This window comes from Vidua chalybeata, chromosome 9 (assembly GCF_026979565.1).
Source record: "Vidua chalybeata isolate OUT-0048 chromosome 9, bVidCha1 merged haplotype, whole genome shotgun sequence".
In the NCBI taxonomy this organism is placed as follows: Eukaryota; Metazoa; Chordata; class Aves; order Passeriformes; family Viduidae; genus Vidua; species Vidua chalybeata.
This window is the reverse complement of record NC_071538.1, coordinates 24,228,422-24,248,058: the sequence shown is the minus strand read 5'-3', so window position 1 is coordinate 24,248,058 and position 19,637 is coordinate 24,228,422. Positions and strand designations below refer to the sequence as shown.

General features: G+C 36.7%; 1 protein-coding gene across 5 annotated transcripts in view; it reads left to right on the top strand.

The window, feature by feature from the left end:
* The window catches only part of COL11A1 (collagen type XI alpha 1 chain), a 131,754-nt gene that overhangs the window by 70,309 nt on the left and 41,808 nt on the right, over positions 1-19,637 (top strand). For all 5 annotated transcript variants that reach the window (XM_053949936.1, XM_053949938.1, XM_053949935.1 and 2 more), the window contains 9 exons: positions 3,867-3,920; positions 4,839-4,946; positions 7,575-7,628; positions 10,009-10,062; positions 12,237-12,281; positions 12,412-12,465; positions 12,555-12,599; positions 15,622-15,675; positions 16,519-16,572. In XM_053949936.1, coding sequence (XP_053805911.1) covers positions 3,867-3,920; positions 4,839-4,946; positions 7,575-7,628; positions 10,009-10,062; positions 12,237-12,281; positions 12,412-12,465; positions 12,555-12,599; positions 15,622-15,675; positions 16,519-16,572 — 522 coding nt within the window. The remainder of the gene's footprint in view (positions 1-3,866; positions 3,921-4,838; positions 4,947-7,574; positions 7,629-10,008; positions 10,063-12,236; positions 12,282-12,411; positions 12,466-12,554; positions 12,600-15,621; positions 15,676-16,518; positions 16,573-19,637) is intronic.

Genomic DNA, 19,637 nt, shown 5'->3' with positions numbered 1-19,637 from the left:
GTGACAATACTGTTTTTATCTGTTTTGATAGAGCCATAAAATAGATCTGTATTTTTTATGTACATTGGGCAATGGCTTTTTAGGCTCAAGGTATTTTGTCCCAGATCTTTGGCTTTGCTGAAGTGATGGACAGCCCCAGTCATACCTATGTATATGAATGTGAAGAAAGCTCTTCTTTCCCCTGATACCATTAATTCTGTGTGTAGAGCTCTGCCTAGAGCAAACACCAACCACTGTGGTCTGGGCTGACTCCTGATGGTCTGTGGTGGCTGAAACTTTGGCCACTGTTGGTTTAAAGTCACGCTTCCTTCAGCACTCAAAATGAGACACACGACAGACTCCATCAGTCATACCTCCTGAGCACACAGGCAAATCCACTCTTGTGGTTCTGCTGGCTAATATATATCTATATAACTATATATAGATAGAGATATGGTCTAGAGATATTTATAGATGTTTCTAAAGCAGAAGACTGTCTTGCCAAAAAGCCTGGATTAAGAACTTGGCTCAGATTCCAAGAGCTGCTGTGCATTTTCAAGCCTTCCTAAACCACAGTTTCTCTAGGCTGCATGCTCATTTTAGAGTTGCTTATTAAATCTAAGCTGAAAAAGAGTGTGTTTAACACCCATGGAGACTGGACAGTTCAAAACTCCAGATTTTTCTTGTGCCTTATTGGATGATTAATATTCTGCTTGGACAAAATACAGGATTTATATATAAATACATTTCATAGATGTGTGTATATATATCTGTGTATATCAATGAATACTGACTAGCACAATGTCTACAATACTTCTGTGTTCTTAAAACTGATTTCACAGTTGCAGTATGACAGTGAATTTTACTGAATACCTCCAAAGGTCACACAAAGCTATTTCATCACTTGTTCTCTTAGTGTTTTACAGGTGTGCTCACAGGCCTTTTTTTACTGAAATTATTCAGCTGCCATTGCATGGGGGAGAGCAGTGCAAGAGAACAAAATAAATAACCTTATTCAGGGAAGCCCCCATAGATCTGGAATGGTCCAGAGATATCAGAGGAGGCCTATCTCTGTACTGACCAGTAAATGTGACTAGAACTCTTTAGGTATTTTATTTTTTGTTACCAGCAGAGGAGGAAATAGAGCATTCAGCTCTCTCCTCCTACACGGAATAAAATCAGCCTCTTGTAGATCTCAATAGCTGGAACCTCACTGTGAAAGCTGAAGAAGTTTCAGTTCATTTGGCAGCCATTTGGTCAGTCCTTGCTAAGGGTTCTCATGTAATTATTGCAGGCCGTATTACTGGCCATAACCTAGCAACTTTTACAACTGAAGCTTTTTTGATGTATTCTTCACACTGCCTTTTTCATTTCTTTCTAAATATTAAGAAAAGCCACCTTTAAATTTAAATTTATGCAATATAAGATGACCACATAAAACTTTGTTTCATCATAGAGAAAGCATGGGAAAACTGCTTTTAGATTGGTTTTTAGTATATTTTTTTCAATGAGTTACAGTGTCACTGCTTTTGGGGCTTTTTTGCATTAACACATTTTATTGAAAAACTGTATTTTCTTGTTAGATTTGTTTTGGGTTTTGTTTTGTTTTTTGTTGTTTTTTGGTTGATTGCTTGCTTTTTTGTGGGTTTTTTGGTTTTTTTGGGGGGGAGGAAGTTTGTTTTGGTTTCTTTTTTTTTTTTTTTTTTATGCCTCCTTGCATATTTTGAGTTGTTTACTACTACCAGATCTACTTCTATCACCCTTTGTAGAGTTCTTGTTGCATACTCTATGACTACTTCCAAATTCAAAATGGGTTTAGTCCTGCAGTCCATCTCACTTGGTGATCAGGGAGAAGATAAAATTTTTGTGGGCTTAGGAATGCAAAAAGCATAATCGTCATGTTCTTTCTGAATATGAGGATTAAATAAAAAGCTTTCTTGCTTCTTTTTGCTTTGTTTTTTCTTTAGTAATGTCACATGAGCACATTGTCATTCTCTCCTGGTTTTTATGGACAGTCCAAATATTACTCAGATTTGAAGTCAGCAGTATTACTTTAGCATATAAAAAACTAATAGCATCATAGCAAAATATTTTACTATGTTATTATTCATCACAAAGACCTTTGCTGCCATCTTACAACTAAGCATCAGATGAAAATGGAGTCTTTGTTGCCTGGATTTTGGAAGAGTAGTTCTATGTTGAGTCACACAGAATGACTAGCTTGGTTGACCTCCAAGATCATTGAGTCCAGCCCATGCCCTAACACTTCAACTAAACCATGCACTAAGTGCCACATCCAATCTTTTTTTAAACACATCCAGGGATGCTGACTCCAGCATCCCCCTAGGCAGACCATTCCAGTACTTTATCATCCTTTTGTAAAAAACTTTTTCCAGCCTATATTTCCCTCAGCACAGCTTTAGACTGTGTCCTCTGGTTCTGTCAGTTGCTGCCTGGAGAAAGAGACCAACCCCCACCTGGCTACAACCTCCTTTCAGGGAGTTGTAGAGAGTGACAAAGTCACCCGTGAGTCTCCTTTTATCCTGGCTAAACACCCCCAGCTCCCTCAGCCATTCCTCACAGGGTTTGTGTTCCAAGCCCCTCACCAGCCTCGTTGCCTCCTCTGGGTACGCCCGAGCGTCTCAATGTCCTTCCCAAACTGAGGGGCCAGAACTGGACACAGCACTCGAGGTGTGGCCTCACCAGTGCCAAGGACAGGGGACGAATGACCTGCTTGCTCCTGCTGGCCACACTATTCCTGATACTGGCCAAGATGCCCTTGGCCTTTTTGGCTGCCAGAAAGTGTTCAGGGCACACTGCTGGCTCACGTTCAGCCGGCTGTCGACCAGTGCCCCCAGGTCCCTTTCTGCCTGGGCACTGTCCAGCCACACCGTTCCCAGCCTAGAGCATTGCAGGGGGTTATTGTGGCCAAAATGCAGGACTTGGCACTTGGACTTATTAAACTTCAGAAAGAGAGAACCAAAAACTGATCAGTTTATGGTGGAGCAAGACAACAACTCTGCTGAACACATCTGGAGATTTCTGCTTGTGTCTGAACTCATACATGTGCAAATAAAATTTGTCTGAGTACCGTGCTTGTACTTCAACATTAAATTAACAATTTAATGTTGACCAATTAAATTGCTTGGAGTAGATTCTTTGCCAGAATTTGCTAGGCAGCAAATAAATCATTTTTATTAGAAATAGCAATAATGTGCACCTGTTTTACCACTCTATTTGGATTCAGTCTCAATGCTTATTTTATTTCTACTTTCTTTCAATCACTTCAGCCAATGAGAGTAGGCTGGGCTGAGCATTGCTGGGTATCAAACTGCTGCATAGAGATCACTACTTCTTTTAAGTTATAAGCATTATTATGTTTGGGTTTTGTGTCAGTTTATTAAGATGTTACAAGAAGTCAACTTTTTGATTCCTTTCATGATTCTGTTAAGGAACTAGATTTAAAAACTACTTAAGAAGGAAATTCTGATATCAAAAGAAAAATGCTGATTTATTTGTCACCAATTTTTTAATTTAATTGAATGGATGACTATTAAAAATAATTATAATCAAAAACAGGAGTTAAGAAAAGACTTTGCAAGACAATTAATATTAAAACAGAATGACATTTTTTCTACCTTTAAATAGATTTTTGAACAACTGGTATTAAGTATTTTCAAACTAAAAATTCATTTTATGTAGTGCACTGGTGTATTTTCTATAAAGCAGTAGTAGCCAGATTAGATTTTCTTGTGTCTGAAGTTCCCACTTTATCTACACAGGTTATTTTAATCTGTTGTGAGTTTATTTTCTTACTTTTTTTGCAGGAAAAAAAGAAACATTCCTCCATATTACTAAGTCTTTACATGTGTTTCTGCCTTTTTTAGGGTGAAGATGGTTTTCCAGGATTTAAAGGTGACATGGGTCTTAAAGGTGATCGGGTAAGCATTTGTTCATAGCCCATATATTCTTAAAAGTTTAAATTTTACTGTTTTGAAAGGATCACTGAAGTTAATAAACATACTTAAACCAAACATAAAATAAAGGCTAGTTTTTAAAAATATTTCTATTCCTTGTGCATGCACAAATTCGGTCCAGAGATATGGTTCTTCTGAAACAAAAATGGCACAATCATAAAAAGGAAGAGAATGTCAGTCTTGAATATCCTTTTCACTGAGCTTCTTCCTATGGAATTGTCTTTCCCGGATTCCAAGACCTCCAGTATTTGCCCGAGGAAAGGTTTTCTATGTAGGATAAAGATATTTCCATTCCAGCCCAGCATTTTGCACATCTCTACCAAAATGCTGTTTATTTAACCCAATGAGCAATTACTTCCTTTTATAGGAAGTGTTGTGGAGGTTGTAAAAAAGCTTTTCATAAGAGGCTCCTGGCCTATATCTGTAGTCAATATACATAAAGAACTGTGAAGATGGTAGCCATATAAGTACTTGGATAAAGACAATTTTCTTCCTATGGACTGCCAGGGTGCCTTCTAAAAATTTAGGAAAGGAAAAATAAGAATACAGTTTCCAAATGCAGCTATCTTCAAGCAAGACAACTAGACTTTAACACTCTGAAAGTGATATTCACTGTCTAGTTTTTATATATTTGAATTTATGTCATGAACAGAAGTAGTGATATTTTCCTAGTAGGAAACTGGACAGGGCTTACAGCAACCTGATCTATTTGGAGATGTCCCTGTGCACTGCAGGAAGCCTGGATGACATTTAAAGGTTCCTTCCAACCCCACCTATTGTATGATTCTATTCTCTGTTTAGATTTACTACAAATTTATTTTCAAGTAATTGTAGGGAATCTTTCCAATATATGCGTGAATATTGTTCCATGTTTATATTTAGGGAGAAATTGGTCAGCCAGGTCCACGAGGAGAAGATGGCCCAGAAGGTCCAAAAGGTCGAGCGGGTCCATCTGGGGACCCAGGTGCTGCTGGTCCAGCTGGGGAAAAGGTCAGTAGCCAGAAATCAACATAAACATGCCATTGCCTAATAACATAGATGGAAACCATAATCTCCATCACTGAAGAACAAGCCTTCAGGTCTGCAAAATCTTTCTGTGACACTACTGCAGCAGACCACTGGGGTTCCCATCTGATCAAGGATTGAGAATCCTTATCTCGTAAGTATGCAAAGAGGCATTGTAGTACTCCACCAGTACATAAGGCAACTCCATTCTTTTCCCTAATTGTATACAGTGCATGCCAGCTGTGGAAAACACAACACAAATAAAATAGCTGGGCACAAAGGAGGATAAAGGTGCTGCTGAAGAGAGAATTCATATGGAGTCATATTACAACAAATGACTTGGAATTTTTTTAAAATGGAAAACATTTCCTGAATACATATCCAAAATAAGGTTGGCAAAAGGGAAAGGGGGTGATAAGAGGGAAGACTGATAAAAGGATGGTGAAAAAAGAGAAACCAAGCACAAGGTACAAATCTCTGTAGAATCCTGGCTTCAACAATAACCATTTAAGTTTCGTATAAGGGACGGAAAGGAGGCTGAGAAATGTGTGTGTGGGTACTGTCAGAAAGGAAAGGTGATTTCAGCAGTGGTAATATAAATAACAGGAGAAGTTTGATAATATAAAACAGCATAAAATTATGGTTCAAAAATGTATATGCTACATACATATAAGTGTAAACATATATCACTTAAATGAGAAGATGCTGGTGAAAATATTTCCCTTTAATTTTTTTGGTGAACTATAGCTTCAATTCTAGTTCTCTCTTGAAAAAAATAGGATGGAGGGTGCATAAACCAAAACAAAACAAAACAAACCTTTTTTTTAAATAGTTGGTAGATTTTAAATTCAAATTTGAGTTATTTTTAGTTCTTCTTATTCAAATTACTTGCTATGAATATAGGTTATCAACCATTTATTCTTCTCTGTTACATATTTGGGACTCTCACAGTTTACAAGTCAAGAATATGAAGCCCTAAGTATCAGAAGATATTTGAAAAAAATGTTGGTGTTGATAACACTATTAGCTGGTCTTGGAATTTTAGACCCACGGTTTTCCCTTTCCTACAAATATTTACAGCTTTTCTTGCCCACTGGAAGGTGCACATCTTCTGTGGATATTCTATGGATACTTGGCCAGAATGGAATGGGTCAGAGAGGAATTCTTTGGTGCTGGTCCTGTAGTATTTATTTTAGTGCAAAAACTGGAATAGTTGTTGTGAAGTTTTAGGTCTTCCCACAACATTTGGAAAGTCTCTAAGAGCAGATATAAATGTCTTGTTCCCTTGTTAAATTAAATACATATGATGTATTTAATGCAAAGGTACTATTATTGTAAGAAAAGTAATGAAATTACTGCAGTAGTTCTTATTCTCTGTGTTCTGATTCTATGATAAGAAAACTCTATTTACCAAGTAGGTATAAAGCTGGATTTTCTTGGTCAATGAAAGCTCAAGTAGGGTGCCAAAAAAATTAGGAACATATCAGAAATGAGCTCATAATAAAAAAATCTGTATTCATACTCACAACCTAGGCAACTGGGCTTGCTGACTCAAAAAATCAGGGACAAAACTTTCACTGAATCTGGCAAGAGTCTGATGTGCTGTCATGCTTGAAAACATTTATATCATTGCAATGCATGCAGCTTGTTTCAGGGTGGCAAATAACAGGCAGCATTATTAGTTTCTTAAATGTAAAAATTGTTCTCAATAATATCTCACCAGACACACGTGCTTACATGAATATGATAATACTCAACATATTTATTTATATGCTGTATTTTTTACCAATAGACATTTCTGGGAAAATTTCCTTCCCCATGCAAGTCTCTCCTTCTTATTTTACGTTATCTGTGGTTACTGCAGAGTGCCATATGATACTTTACAGTCATCTTTTCCATTGAGATCTTCTCCAGAACTTGATATTCTAGAACACAGAGAAATTCTGCCCCAGAGTTCCCATTTTCAAAGTCTGAATGCTTTTCCTTGCCTTTGAAAGTGGCAAACCATCACTCATCCTCTAGAGGTCTAAAGAGACCAACTCAATGGAGTACGGTACTATATTTCATTTCTGGGAATGGTTGATGTCAGTGCTGATCAGTCTTTTCTGAACACAGCGAGCTGGTAATGGTTGTTGACATTGTCAACAACGGATCCATTGTCAGCAAATAATCAGTGGAGTATAATTTATCATAGTCTCAGTTTAGAAGTATTCAAGAAAAGAATTGATTCTTCAAATGCCTATTCATGAAAGTCAGCCATCACATAGTATAAATTAAAAGTAATTTCTTCTCACTTAAACCTATTAACACCCTGATTTTTTAGAGAATAGTTGTTGTTTAATGATCTCAACAACAATGAACTGCACAGCACTTCATGGAAGAAAAAACCTTCAAGGTATTGGTTTCTTTGGATTCATTAACTGGAGTAGGATTTTCGTTTAAGTTTGGGGCACTAAGCCCACTGGTGATTAATTATAAAAATGAGAAATTTATTTCATTTTATATTATATTCCAGGGACTATCATCCATGTTGTGGAAAAAATATTTTGTACAGAAGCTTGCTGAACTACAAAGGAGGATACAATAAAATTTAACACTGCCTTCTTGTTGCAGGGCAAGCTTGGTGTACCTGGACTGCCAGGATATCCAGGAAGACAAGGTCCAAAGGTGAGCTGTAAATGAGCTGTATATTGAGTGTTTTGACACTGGTCACAATGGCACTTATTTAATTTCTGTGTTTGGGGAAGCAGGGTGTGGATATCAAAGAAAGGGCCATTTTTCTCATTTTCTTTTTTGACAATCATATTCTGAAGTAAAATGTTCTACAGTGTGACCCTTAGGTCAAGCTCTTTATGGAGCACTACCTCTTAACTCTTCTTAATATAGTACCCTTTAGCATCTTCTCCTGAGTTGTATTGTGCCAGCATCAGACTGCACAAAACATGCATGCACTAACAATTGCAAAATGAAGGAATTGCTGACATTCCTGAAAGAGACTAGACACTATATTGAATAAATGGATGCTGATAGTGATAGGAATTTTCAGTGTGGTGCAAGGATTCCATTTGTGTGATTATTACTTCTTCCATGGAATGAACCATATTTCTTTGAAACGTATAATTTACAAGTTTTCCTCATGTTTTCCTTTAGTTTCTTTGAAGACAAACATGACAAAATACAATCCTTAGTTAATTTAAGTGCTTATATTTTTCTTTCAGTTACTTTGCATATTTGGATTGCAATAGAAAACCACACAGGTGGCTTAATTTTTATGAAGCAAATTTGTATCAAGTTCATCTTAACCCACCTTTAGGAAATGGCATGTTAAATTAATTGCAGGATCTCTTTTCTGAGATTAGAAAGAAAAAAGATGGAATAAAAGCATAGTTCCACAGACATTTCGCTGTGTAGAGGAGACCATTAGGGAGACATTGTAGCTCTAGCTCTTCTCAAAGAATTCCCATCTAGGTAAATATCACAAGAATCCCTTACCACTCCCATACATCTGAAAAATCAACCTGCAGTAAAATCCTCAGTTCTACTCTACTTTGGATTTATTTTTATTTCCAAATTTGAAATTATGGGGGGTTCTGGATGAAGTATAACTTCCTGACTGGCAAAGTGTTTTTCTGACTCTGTCCTATACTTCAACCCTTTTTAGTCAAGTGAATGGACTGTCTGGAGAATGCTTATTCACTGAACACTGCATTAGTGAAAAATATTAAAACTATCTATGGAAAGTACTCATGAAAGCTATTCACCTTGAAATACACAGGTGTTTTGGCTTCAGCTTCTTACCTCAGAATGTCTAAGATTTTAGTCTCATTTTTCTCTTTTGGAATTGTCCTTTGAAAAATCTAAGACAAGAGTTTTACATTATTCAGTTCTAAGAACAAAAATGATGTAACATTTCAAATAAAATTTGATTGATTCTTTTCTCAACAAGGACTTGATCAGAAACTTCCTTGCATTAAATTTTTATCACATTAAAATTGAAAATAGTTCTCAAGTTGCATTCACTGTTGCTCTTCCAACTTTTTGCTTAAATTTCCAAGAAAGACTAATGACAGCTACAATAGATAATTCACTAGAGACTTCTTTGGAAAATGAGTCACAGGCCAGTTAAAATTAACATGAGGGAGTCAGAAAAAAGCAGCAGAAAAATATGTTAGCTATGTAAAGCAAATAGGAAATCTTGTCCTAATATTGTCAAGCAAGTTGACATCACTCTTTTTGTTGATACTTACTTGCTTTTCATTAAGTTTTTTTCTAAGAATTGTTTTTAGAGTACTGCCTTTATCTGATAATTTTTATTTTTCTCTAATCCAGTCCCTCTTGATTAGCACAGTTGCAAAAACTACTGTACATGTAAGATATTTACAACCACGTCATGACTACTAGTGTCCCATCATTTGGTCTGGATTTTTTACAGCCTTTTAATTTTAAAGAACATGCTTGGGCTTCACAGACCAAAACTTTTAGTTTGATTCTTATATAAAGTTATAACTAGGGAAGAATTAAGAAGTAAGAAAGGAAATGAAAGAAAAAGGAATATATAAGGAAAGGGAAGGAAGAAAAATATTACTTTTCCATGTCCAGTCAATATCAGTAAGGGTTTCATTAGAATCTGTGTTAGTGAAGTTGTACTGCCCCTAATACTTTTATGGATAATTGGAATGGTTATATAAAGCAAGATTCATTAGAGGAAAAACAGAAGTAAGAACAAGGGGGAAAAAAGAAAACAGTTCATTTCAAAGAGCACCAAGAAATTATATTTTAGGTTTCTGTTATATGCATTTTATTTGCCACTAACATTATTGTCTAATAAGATGACAAATAATGTCAATTCTATACATTGATTTTTTTTTTTTTAATGCTTTCTGGACTTGAGGCATTATGGTAAGTTTATTTACAGCTGTCAAGTTGCAAGTTTGACATGTACAATGTACATGAATTTGGAGTTGTGCTTTATGTGTCTATTAAATGGTGGCTCTACCACTATTTCACTCTTGATATCCTCTGACATTTGCATTGATTTCTTACATAGGGCTCAACTGGTTTCCCAGGATTTCCAGGTGCCAATGGAGAGAAAGGTGCAAGGGTATGATAATTTTTCTTGCATAACACTTTATTAGCTTTTAAAACTCAGAGCTGGGGGAAAAGACTGAAACCTAAGGATACAAGTTACTATCTAAATAATGATAAAAACCAGACTTTTCACATTCAAGATAGACCTCTATGTAAAACAGGACATACTGAGGCACTATTTGCAATTCTTTAAGAACTTGCACACTTTCTTGCTGCACATACTGCCTTAATTATATAATTTGAAAAAGAGAATAAAAATCACCTTTGCTGAAGGGATAGGGTTTTTGTTTGGTTTTTTTTTGGGTTTTTTTTTTTTTTGGGTTTTTTTTTTTTGGTTTGTTTTTTTTTTTTTTTTTTTTTTGGGACAGTATAGCTGAGTGAGTTGGCAAGAACTGTTTTCCTGTATCCCATGAATTATCCATTATCCTGCTACCATGCAATTTACCCTCAAGGAAATTCAACTTGTATTTCATAAATATTCTGACTTGCCACAAGGGTTTTTTTTTTAGGCTTAGTTTCAAAAAGGCAAAATATACCAGGCAAGATGAAGAATGTGTACTATTACATGTATTTTAAAAAATGTAAAATTACATCTTCTGCTGCTTTGTTTGCTTGAAGCAGGTGAGGGGAAATGTGTTTTGCATATTCCTCCAATTATAACAATTAAAAATAGATTAGAAAGAAGGTCACTGTGCTGTTGTCTCTAAAATTCATTTGAATATAGCAGGGTATGTTAGAAAGATGGTGAAATTAAGAGATGAGTCAGAATTCATAGCTGATAGCAACATCAAGTCAAACAGGTAATATATATTATTATTATTAAAGCAGAAATTCATTATTTTAAGATTAAATGTATGAAATCCAATAGCATTTGCATTACTTATGCAAATGTATGGTTTAAATTGTTCTTGGATCATTTTAGCTAAGAAAAAGATGTGTTGTTCTGTACAGGCACAAGCAACAAAGCAATGCTCATTTCATGTTGTGAATAAATGAGGCAACTGCTAATAAAGGCAGTGTATTGAAAAAAAAAAAAAAGATAGAATCAACCAAGAGGCTTAAAATTATGAAAATCTTACTATATTGATCTGTTTTCAGGCCTTCATAAAGCTTTAAGTTCAGCTAGGGTATTAACCACATAATTAATACCATCAAACTGCTGGTACATTGAAATATTATGCTGATCATCAATGAGCCCATAACTGCAGGTTTTGTAATGAGAATCAGATATTATTGTTAATCTTGCCTAAAGGGTGATCATGGTGTTTTATGCTACCACACATACAGGTACTAGGAAAAACAGTCCCTGTCCTTGAGAAGATTACAGGCTGAGTAGCATTTCAAAAACAACACATAAATTTTATTCTGATAAGTGAAATAAAACCAACAGTTAAAAGAAAAAGGGCGGGGAGGGGGGGGGAATCCTGCCAAGAAAACAGGTGAATGCATTTAATTGAATTATGATAAAAGGAAGTTTAGTGCTAAAGCATCTCTGATTATTTTTTTGTTGCTGGTTTGTTTACCTCAGAGATTCAAAAGTACCAGCCATCAGGTTCCTTTCTCTACCCAAAAAATACCTACTTGAATTTTAAGGTTCTTTGCATTACACACACAGCAATTCCAGTGCAGAGCCTAAAGAAAAAATCATGTTCAGCATGATAAGGAGATGTATTAAAGCAAAAAATTAAGGACTGGTACTCTGGCAAGTTCTGAATCTCTGTGCATAATTATGGTAGGTATTACAGTGCCCATATGTGTTATAAATGAAGAGAGGCTTGCCCTTTCTTTTCTCTATTAACCTGTGGAGCTGTCCACAGGAACCTGGGAACTTTGTTTTTAAGGCTGTTCACAATGCCAAGTCCTTTAGACTACTACAGAGGGACTCAGATTGTTGTGTGCCACCTTCAATACTGTTTTAATGTGATTTAAAATGTTCTAATGCCTCTGACAGAATCTGACTCTCAGGCAAATGTAGTGCATTTAGCCTCAAGTCCCAGTGAACTCAGAAAGATAGCCAATTTTACCAAGGACCATGATTCTGTAAATTGAAATGCAAAGTACATTGTTAAAGGTGAAATAACATTTAAACTTAAGGGAGTTGCTCTCCGCCTCCACTTCAGTAAAAAAAAACTTTATCTCACAAATAGAGTGCCTGCTAAGATGATTTCTGTGAACTTTTCTTTCCAGGGGTTGCATGGCAAACCAGGCCCCAGAGGACAGCGAGGACCAACAGTAAGTTCTTTTGATTTGCAATTTAGAAGCTTCCCTGTGTAAATTGCATCCACTATACTGTGAAGAATTACTTTTATTAGATTATAATATCCAGTATTTATCAACAAGTGCATCTGTGTTCAATTGACAGGGTCCAAGAGGCTCAAGAGGTCCCAGAGGTCCCACTGGTAAACCAGGTCCAAAGGTAATTGTCAAGCACACTGTATAGGTTGGCTCTGGGCTGTTTCTTTTAAATAAATGTAAAGCCTTGAACATACTGTCTTTCCTTTCCAGGGCACTTCAGGCAATGATGGTCCTCCTGGCCCACCAGGCGAAAGGGTTTGTGAAAGCCATCTTTCTACATGTTTTTCTCACTATATTGAAGTGTGATTTATTGTATTTTCAGTTCTCCTTCTCATATCTCTGTGCTACTTTGACCAGGGTAACCAGAACTAACAAAACCTCAGTTTCAGTGATGCTTTTCATAAAGTTATGAATGGGGTGGCTGAAGTTTGCTGAAAGCTTCTTCCAGCTGTATCTCAGTTTTGTATACATAGGACACAGAGAGTACATACACACTTTGTGTTACATCCATGTGCTTTGTATACAGTCCTGTGAATTACAGGTTACTCACAGCCTAGGGCTCTTCAGAATTCCTCACTTACTGCAGCTTACTGCCTGTTCATTGGATTAGCAAACACTCAAGTCACATCAAGAAGATCCTTTTCTGAAACAGCTGAGTTTTTTTGTTCCGATCAGCTAAGAATTCCCTTCAACCTATTTTCACTTTCATGCTTCAGAAATCCTATTGTTCTCTCTAAAACAACACTTTCTGCTTGCTATTATCTTAACAATCAATACCCAAATCCACTATGCAGCTCATTGTACAGCACTGTAAAAAAAAAAGAGTATTAATAAATCATTTTTGTAATGGCAGCACTTGAAAACCAAGTCAGTTTAAGTGGATGAGCTTTCTGCCAAAGCATTTTTGCAAAGCTTAAACTTTTCTTTTGTAGTCATATTTCATTAAACTGCTAACCTTTTTCATACAGGAAGCCGAAAGCTCTTCTCCCAGTATCCACAGCAAGGTCCCAGTGTTCTGTAGGAATGTTATTCTTCAGGAAGGAGCTCCTTGTGCATTTTCCCCAGCTCCATAATGTCACTTTTTTTGGCATTAGCTAGGGTGTGGGATGAAGAGAACGAGGCACAGATCAAGAGAGGAAATGTACACTGAGGAGGATCAGAGGCAGCCTACCAGAAGGGGAAGAGCAGATCCTCGTGGAAGAGCAGTTTTCTGACAGCTCCAAGAGTTTGCAAGGGAGAGAAGTTGTGGGGGTACTAAAACAATGAGCAGATCAATCCAAGATGAAGGCATCCCTGGAGAGAAACTGATGAAAGCAAAGAGATGAGGAATGATATAGCACCATGTTTCTCATCACTTGTGTAATATAAGTGTGATGTATCTATTTGCTTCCCAAGAGGGGTGTCAGCCAAAAAATAAAACTGTCATTTCTACTCCTCTGAGACTATTTCAGCTACCACACATGAAAATAATAAATAATCTATCCTGTGTAGCTACTGTTAAAATGAAATTTAATAACAAGAATGAAAGTGTAATTTTGATAGCATGCTGTTATTATTCTAGTGCTTTTTCTCACATAATCTATCAGTCCACTGACTTGAAACTTGCAAGCCATATTGTGAATGAAAAGAAAAATGTGAAGTTTTTCCTTAGAAAGCCTAAAGCTTGAGAACAGGGGAAATTGTTGAGAAAGAAGGTGCATTTAAATGTGAAACTTCAAGTTGTGTTCCTATAAGCCAGTTTCTGAGACTGTCCAATTTCATTCAGGTATTTTGTAGCTGAGTCAATTTTATTAGTTTTTCTCTATAAAGCTCCACTTTTTTTTTTTTGAAGCTTTATGTTATACCCAGCAACAAATGAGGAAAGTTAATTTGCTCACAGACATAGAATATTGAAAAATGACTCAAACCCCCCTATGGAGAGTATTTGTGGGTTATGAAGTGTTCAGAAACAGACTTGTACATCTTTTGGAAAAAAAAATGCATGGGCAGTAAGATCACAAAGATTTCTCCCTTCGCCTAGCACTTCTTAATTGATTCAGATTTAGCATTTCAGTATAATAGAAGTCTGGCCTGGAATAAAATTCATTTAAGATCAAATTCTCCCAGGCTGGGCCAAAGGTATCCTCTCCCCAGCTACATTTGTGCACTGCTTTGCCCACTACAGGAGGCAGCTGTGCTCTGCAAGCCTGGGCTCTAAGGAATGAGGCTTATGGAACTCCCAGGAGCAAAAGGGTAGAATAATTTGGGAGATGTGCCTCCTGCTTCAAGTCTTCTGCATCAAACCAGCATTTCTAACATACTTGGACAGCTGATGTCATGGTCAACCCACATATCATACACCAAATAGAATAGGATAAAGTCTTGCACATATGGCATGGGTACATAACTCAGCTGTGGAACCATGTAAAAGGAGTAAGACTCTTAAGATTTCACTTAGTACACTAAAAACTAAAGAGCAAAAAGGATTTTCATAAGCTGACATAGTACCTTTCAGCATCACAACAGTAAATTTTAAAAGCTGGCCTCTGGGGTTTTTTGATAACAACTTCAAAAAGAGTCATGTAAGCTACTACTTAGTGTAAATATCTATGATATAGGTATTTCCATGTGAACATACATGCATGTACATGTGCTTTCACTGCACCAAGACAGTTGATCATCTTTAGCTAAATTTGTAAAACCATGCTGCATGAAAATTTTCTCTCTCCATATATCTGTATATATACAAAACTATAAAAATAAAATGTTCATATATAATGAGATTTTTCAACTATTTTTCATAATAGCAAACATGCTGTAATTAATCCCAGCTAACTCTGAAAATTTTATTCTTTTTAGAATTTTGTACTGTTGTACTGGTTTGGAATATTAACAGGGTTTAGGAATTGCCAAATATGAGTATTTGACTGAAAGTTAAAAACATGACCAAACTATTAACTAAAGCCCCTGTTTTATGCAACATGGAAGAACAGTGCTTCTAATTCACAGTTAGTTGCTACTTTATTATGCACAGTTTTAGGGGTAAGATGCAAACATACATGAGGTAAGTAGTTTTCTTCCCTTTTTTACTGGATTCCTACACAAGCACTATTGCTTTCAGGAAATCCCTCCAGTGTCTGTGCATGTGAATTGTGACTAACAATATTTATGACAGTGTGGCTGAGGCTTTATGCCTAAATCCAGACATTACCTGCAGGGTTCCTGTATTCTATAATTGAAACAAACTTTTCAGTCCAGCTTGAGTAAAACTTCACTTGCTTGGTTGCCTTTAATCCAGGGACCGCAAGGGCCTCAGGGACCTGTTGGATTCCCCGGACCGAAGGGACCTCCAGTAAGTATCTCTTTTATTAAGTATGTGCAACAACAGGAATTGTAGTTTTTGTAGAGTGCCTCTCAAGTGAATAGCTGAAAATTTATGTAAGGGACAGTTTAGGTATAGATTACAAATGTTCTTGTTAAGCTTTAAGGGTTTGGGCTCACATATTTAACATAGTCGTTGGTGCAGCTCTTAAAACATTGAGAGTATGGCACCAAAGCAAGTCTGGCATGTCCTGCCAGTGACCACGTGACACACTGAGTTCAGGCAAAATGCTACTTTGCTGCTGTATATTTTCTTTGAATGATTGATTCACTGAGCAAAAATGAAGAGGAAGGAGACATTCATTAGTAGCAGGAACATGTAGAAGTAATAGCACATTTGAGCTGCCCCCTCAACCAGTCTTGGTGCTTTTCTGGTGTGCCTCTGCTCATGTGCAGTATGAAAGCAACAAAGCACCTGTGATGTTTTTTTCTCCCATGCATATGTTACTTTTATTTCCAGTTCCAAAACCTGAAATTTCATCAAGTACTTCTGTAATGCTTAGATTTGTGTTGAGTCATTAACCAAAGAAAAATGGAGGTATAGGGACTTTTCATGATTTCTGAATTTACAGAAATGTATTTTAAACACATTTGCATTTGGCAGCAGTCATTCTCCAAGCAATTGTTAAGACATTATAGGAAGGACACAAGGAAAAAATATTATTAAAGTTCTAGTTAGCTAATATAGGAGCAGTTAAAAGTTACCAAAGATTAGTCTAGAAATAAACAGAGGGCAGAGATTCTGACAGCTAATTGCACACTTTTTTTGAAGATGGCTAAGAAATTGCTTGATTTATGTATTTTATAATTTCAGGGTCCACCTGGAAAAGATGGCTTGCCTGGGCACCCCGGACAGCGGGGTGAGACTGTAAGTAAATCTGCTGTGCTGTGTTAGTGTTGTTCTAAAGGTCATGGTTATGTGATCAAAACCAAACAAATAGAGACGTTAGGGAAAAGGGAAAAAAGGCTGGCACTAAGAGGTTACATAACTGTACTTTTCTTATAGTTGGGGCACGAGAAAGCTTTATTTTGCTCCCATGATACAAGTGTGAGGTTATTCTTTGCTATGTCCAGTTAGTTACATCAGAATGAGATTAAATATTTAATAGAAGTAAATGAGATTAATACCCAGATCTCTATCTAAATTAAGATTTTTCAGACAATTACTATACAGTAGTTTTCTCCCTGAATGCCATGTACCAAAAATAGTAGCATAAAAAAAAGTCTTATTGATGATAAACAGCTAGAAAAATGAAAAGCCAAGACCTTTGGAAAGTAGGATCAGGCATGATTGAACCTAATAAAATAAAATAAAATTTTGAAACTATGTAACTCATCTAAGAATCACAATTAATAAATTCTGGCATGCAAATGAAAAAATACAATGTAATACTTTTAATTGAATTGTCTTTAAAAAACACACTATTTCTGTGTGTCAGAATGTTACTCATATTCCACTATAAAATAAAAATCCTCACTTGGATTTTTTAGAGCTAGAGAAAGCCATAAATGAATATATTGAGAAATTTTCTCAGCATGTAGAATGTGTTTTAGGTTCCAGCTTCACTGGAAATCTGTTAGTGACTGCTGAGTCACTTCCAGTGCTGGAAGGAGGAGCACAGAGCTTGGAGTAACACATCCCTCTGAAAATCTCTATTTTCTTCTGCTAGTATTGTAGCATTGTCACACTGTAATGCTTTGCAATGCTAGTGGCTTTTTTGTATATGAAATATTATTGACTCCTTCTTTGTTCTTTTCCTTTGCAATGATGCAAAGACTGTTGTGTACCATAAGGATCACTTGTTTACATCCTTTACAATGCAGGAAGCTCAAATTTGTTCTTTAGACTGCTGTTAAAAAGTTACAATTTTCCCTTTAGTTTTAGTGCTTTGAGCATGAGCCATTAATGTGCCAGTACAGCAAAGAGAGCAGAGAGAATCCTGTGCTGCAGCAGGGGGATCTTTTCCTTCTGCCCAGCCCTGCTGAGGCCAGGAGCAGTGTCCAGCTCTGGGCTCCTCAGGACAAGAGAGAGCTCCTGGAGAGTGGCCAGGAAAGGGCCACTAGGATGATTAAGGGACTGGAGCATCTCTGCTGTGAGTAAAGGCTGATGGAGCCAGGACTGCTCAGCCTAGAGAAGGCTCAGGTCTTACCCAAGTACAGAAATACCTGAAGGTAGCTGTAAATAAGATGGAGCCAGGCTCTTTTCCATGGTGCCCAGTGACAAGAGGCACTGGACATAAACTGAAACACAGGAGGCTCCATCTGAACATCAGGAAATGCTTTCTCCATGTGAGGGTGACCAAGTACTGTCCCAGAGTCCCCAGAGAGGCTGCAGTCTCCATCTGAGGTATTCAAAAGCCATTTGGACATATTCCTGAGCAACCAGCTCTCAGCAGCCCTGTTTCAGCAGAGCAGTTGGACAAAATATGACTCCAGAGGTCCCTTCCAGCCTCATATATTCTGATTATGTGATACAACTTGTAACAAAATATTCAAAATACAATGAAACTATGGACGCTGCTACTGTGTGAAACTTGAACCAGGTCACTCAGATTCACTCAGTGCTATGGTTCTCTAATTTTGTACCACTTTGGGTTTAGTAGGGTTATCCTGATAAAAATCTTGAGTAACTTAGGAGCAAATGCAGCTTTCCATTAGAATTGTTTTCTGCCCTGTGTGTTTCTAAACTTGGGCCCAAACTATGTTTTAAAATATTTTTCCCCATGGGTTCTCATGTATGTGTTTTTGTAGAAAACCAGATGGTTTGAAATCAATTAGTTGGCTTGTTGACTTTCTTTTCCTGATGAACATACCCACTTCAAGTTTGTTTGTTTGTTTGTTTTTAAGTATAAATAGAAAACTTCATTGTACTCACTGGTAAATAAGGGTATTAAGAATTCTCTTTCTTATTTAGACACATATCTTTCTTATTTAGACACATATCTATAAAGCTCATTGGTGCATATGGGCATTTCAGCAATTAGGGAATTAGGATAAGAGACATAGTCAAGCTTAACGAATTAGACAGCCAGATTCCCAGGTTGCACGCTGCAGTTTGTTTATGGAATAATAAACACATGTTGACAGCAACCAAGGTAACTATGGGTGAAGAAGAGGCTGCAACTTTTTCCCCAGTAAGACATATACACTTTGAAGAACTGACACTGTTTGTTGAAATTGTAGACATAGGAACAGTAATATCATGATAAATAATTTGGAATATAAATGTAGGAAAAAGCTTTATACTGAAAACCAATATTATGCCAGTTTGTCCTTAGAAGTGATTATAAATTTCAGTGATGTCAATCTCAGTTTGGCAGGAGGCATCAACAGTGAAAATTGCTAGATTTTCTTCTGTTATGGAAGAATTTAGTGCTTCATGCTTGTGAAAAGAGAAAATAGAAATACACTACCTGTAGCACCTATTGGAATTAATTGAGGGCCTTCTTCTTGCTACAATTTATCATTTTATTAAACTGTCTTTCACAGAAAGTAACAACAAAGAAATAGAGGCTACTTAGGCACTTCAAAACATACACATGTGATATTAGTGTAATTTTTGTATTGCTAAATATTTTAGATGAAGCCGTGGAAGGTTCAGGTCTTCTTGAGTAGTTGTTGCTGAAATCTCCATTGATTTTTTACATCTAAAAATCTGGATCTGTAGGAATGGATAAGCTTGTAAAAGAAGAGAGAAAGCAGGGTAGTGAACCCATCATCAGCATCAAGGAACAAAGTATCAATGCATTCTGCAAAATCAGGACTAGCAGGTCTTCTCAAGGTGCTTTCAGGAAGTGGGTGATGTTCAACTTTCTTTGTCTTTCCTGATAACAGGCTTACAGAGGAAGCTTTGATTGTGTAAGGGGTAAGGGAAGGGACATGGGGATTCCATCTGGAGTAGTTCTGGTTTTCAAATCCAGATTATTTCAGAGG